A 4134-nucleotide genomic window follows, 5' to 3' on the forward strand; every position below is an offset into this window, starting at 1 on the left:
GTATTTTGTAGGTGATGCTATAATTACCTGCTCAGATACATTCAGAAAGATTTCTTGATGAGATTTTGATCATAAAATTTAATAAGCACCTTAGATTTCACATTAAACATAGGTTATGATCATCTTAATGTCTTAGTCTTCAAATGATAGTCATCAAATGCCAACAGGTGAATGATAGACTATCATATTGAAGACAGGCATGCATGTAACATGACAGAGTCCAGACTCTTTGGGATGCATTTACAGTATCAATTCATCATCAGTGTGGCACAATTTTGCTAGCAGCTTGTAGTAAGATGGGTATAGATGTGATGTTGTCCGTGTGCCAGCGTCCACTGTTGATGTCTGGTGGCGGGCCTAGAATAGCTGAGGCAATGCTGTGAATAAAAAACAACCAACTAAATAGTAAATAAAGTAGAGTCAAGTAACACAGCAAGATAGTATGCTACATTATGTGCTTCTATTAAAGACAGTATCACTGATTCACTACAAAAAAGTTTGCTCTTTTCAGAACATGTTGCTCTTTACACTGACAGAAAGTAAAAATTGTGGGCCTGTTAACCACAAAATATAATAAAATAATGACTCTTGGTGCCAAAATCTGTCAAAACTAAGGGTTTGATGTGACATAGCATCCAAACCTGCTGTTTTTAGGTGACAAAATGTAAACATATCCGCCAAAAAGGAGGATATGTTTGCACAAAATTAAGTTCAACACAGCAACCATGACAACAAAAAGATGCGTAAATGTATTCTTTTATGCATATGTTTAGGTACAAAAACTCACAATTGCGAGTTTAAGAACAAGCACAGTGACAGTTCAAAGTCGGCCGAGAAAAATTACACATGTAAAAATTACCACTTTTTAAAGTTTGCATCCAAAGTTCTTGCCATGGCTTGGATCAGCAAAATCAATACCTAATCTCATTTTTGGGCAATATTGAGTTGAGGATGACCACAAGTATAAACTAGCATGAATTAACCGGCTGGCCATTTTGATAGGCATTATCAGGCAGGTCAGATATGGCCTCTATGTTGTGTATGCCTGCCTATGTTATTCTTTGCCCAAACATTAGGCCCAAAAAATTAATTGTTTGGTTGCCCTTCCGAGACAACAATTTGGAGGGTCGGTAGGTTGATTGCTCTTCCTCCATTTCCCCTCCATATTGAAAAGGCTAGTATTGACAAATGCTTGATCATTTTATGGTAAAACATGCATTTTTGGACTGAATTTAAATGGAAATACTTCTTGATTTAATCAAAAATGCATTTGATACACAAAATGAATGAATAACAAATATAAAGTGTCCTTGATACTGTCCAAATTTAAGGTTTCTTCTAAAAAAATGATTGGAAAAAAAAGAAAGAAACAAAAACTGACCCAAGATTTTTTAATTTTTCGGTCAGTCGCTGTTAATATTTTTAAAAACCTCATAATAATGATCACTGAAAATGTTACTGATCTCTACTTACTCAGGTAGTTTGAGTAGATTGATCAGTTCATTGGCTCTATCTAGCAAAACTTTCTTGTGTTTATCATCGCTTGATGTCTTGGTTTGTTGCTGGGCGATTTTGGTCAGACAGAGCAGGACACGGGGTATCAAATCCTGACAACGTGATGCAAGCTGGAATAAAAACAAATGGGCTATCCATTTAAAATCCTTGGAAATATCTTCCACAGGAGGTAATGAATATTAAATGGATTAAACACATTAGGCAGCTATGAGAAAGATTCAATCTGAATCTTCGACCGAGGGAGGGTGGGTTTCAAATGGAGCTGCTAATGTATGTGCTATTCCATTTTAAATTCAGACTCACCCTGTGGAAGATATTTCCAAAATCTTCCACAGGGGTAGTGTGGATTTTAAATGGAATAGCCCAATATTAATGAAACAAGTGTGATGGGTGAACATGCTCCTTGAGAAAGATAAGTTTATTCACTATGTAAAGGTACAGAAAATATTATTGAATAGATAATATATAATATATATTTGAAAGCCTTGTTCTGAAAAAAAAGGCTCAGTTTTGATGAATAGCCTTGGAATATAAACTGCAATGTTGCTTTTTGATCTTCAACCTCTTTCCCATCTGGTGTTGACAATATTCAGGATAAGCAAATGTCTCAAAAGCTAAATCCATAATGATTGCAAACTTGGTTAGATAATGCAGGGGTTGTAATTTCCAAACATACGTATTGAATGCCCATGTATCTATTCTAAATCCCATCACAGGAGAGTGATTATTAATAGATATACAGGCATATGATACATACGTTTAGAAATTGCAACCCCTCTATTGATCTCATAACAGTCAATATTTCCCCTTAGTATAAGCATTTCTCATTTGGTGATGACTGTATGAGATGATTGTACTCAGCATAGGACCAGTATCTTACAAACTGAAACCAAAATGATTTACAAACTTGGTTGGTGAGTGATCCTACCTTAGCCAATGCTGTCATCATGACAGTCATAAGTCTCACTGAGTATAAGTTCTTCCCATTTGGTGTTGACTGTACTGAGAATATGCCAATGTCTCAAAAACTAAATCCATAATTAAAACAAACTTGGTCAGATAATGATCTTACCTTAGCCAATGCTGTCATCATGACAGTCATAAGTCTCACTGAGTATAAGTCCTTCCCATTTGGTGTTGACTGTACTAAGACAGATATCTCATAGAGTAGTGTCTCCAGGGCCTCATAGAACTTGATGATGGTGTCTGTACTGCATCTCTTGTCATAGCTAGTGGAGGTATACTCTCCAACCACCCATACCTAATAAAGAGGAACAGGAAGCATTAGTCACTGAAATGCTAAAAGTGTTTGTACGCTAAGTTGTACAATCAGGTTCACCACCAACAGGTTGTGGTTTTCATACCGCAGAGGTAGGCCTGATACCCATGAAAGTTGATGGATAAGTTCGGGTTGTGTTAGCCAGCACAAAATTAGCGCAAATAGCTCAAACGAAAGGGAGTTTGTGCATAAGCGCAGACAAGTTGAGCACTCTGTGTATGCTCCGATGAGCGAGGTCGCCAGGTACAAACACTCAACTGGTGTCAGACAATTTCAAGCATTCTCAGAAGGCTGTGACGCACTGTACTTTCCAATCTGGAGTTTAAACTAATGTACTTTAACTTTAAAGGAGAATTACGTGATCATAGCATCCTCTTTTTATGACATTTTTCAGTAGATATCCACGAAAAAAGCTTATTCCCAAAATTTCAGTTGATTCCGATTTTGCGCTTGCGAGTTATGAATGATTATGTGTATTACACTGCTCCATAGTCCACTGCTGTTATTTCGTTCTGGTATTCTATCGGTCGGGGACACGTCACAGATTGGAATTCTGGCTCCTGATTGGTCAGAAATGGCTGTTCCAAGTTACTCCCTGGAGTGAATGATTACCTTTGGAGTGAATGACCAAGTCAATAAAATTACAGCTAAATTACTTATTGTTTGAAGTTGTTTCTTTGATATATTGTCAATAATAATGTCCTACAAATGTACTTGAAGAAAACTGAACACAATCAAGTCCAAAACATTTTAAAATTGGAAACTTCAGGACCACTCCATAGACAGCCCAAGAAAAGTTTCACTCCAGTTATGGTGAGTGAGCATGTCAAATTCAACAACCCCGACCGAAAAAATATCAGAACGAAATTCAAATTTGACGATATTTTTGCTAAATGAATTAAGGGCTGGGGTATGAACGTTTGGACAGTATTTATTTTGGGACATTAGAGCACATCAGACATATCGAATTGCATTCTGAATACGAAGAATGTCATTCTGATATCAAATAATTTTGATTTTTGAAATTCGCAATTTAATACACATTTTATGGCAAATCATTAAAATTGATATTTTTGATATTTAACAGTACTTGAAGTAAACTTTATAAATCTGATGATTTATACTTAAAGTGTATGTAGGTGGGATGAAAAGCCGACGATCAATTGAAAATTTTGACCTTTAGTATTGAAGATATGGATTTTTTCCCCAAAACACCAAAAAAATTAGGTCTTTTGGGAAAAAAATCCATATCTTCAATATGAAAGGTCAAAATTTTCAATTTACCGTCGGCTTTTCCTCCCTGCTACATACACTTTAAGAATATATCATTAGACTTATAT

General features: G+C 35.9%; 1 protein-coding gene across 1 annotated transcript; it reads right to left on the bottom strand.

Annotated features, from left to right (window-relative positions):
• Positions 1 to 232: 232 nt before the first annotated feature.
• LOC140145364 (AP-5 complex subunit zeta-1-like) lies at positions 233 to 2776 on the bottom strand (the record flags this gene model as incomplete). The annotated part of the gene is made up of 3 exons (XM_072167114.1): positions 233 to 377; positions 1474 to 1625; positions 2588 to 2776. Coding segments are annotated over 3 exons (459 nt in total), but the record flags the coding sequence as incomplete, so codon positions are not given.
• Between the last annotated feature and the right edge of the window lie 1358 nt (positions 2777 to 4134).

Source organism: Amphiura filiformis, unplaced genomic scaffold (assembly GCF_039555335.1).
Source record: "Amphiura filiformis unplaced genomic scaffold, Afil_fr2py scaffold_235, whole genome shotgun sequence".
Classification (NCBI taxonomy): domain Eukaryota; kingdom Metazoa; phylum Echinodermata; class Ophiuroidea; order Amphilepidida; family Amphiuridae; genus Amphiura; species Amphiura filiformis.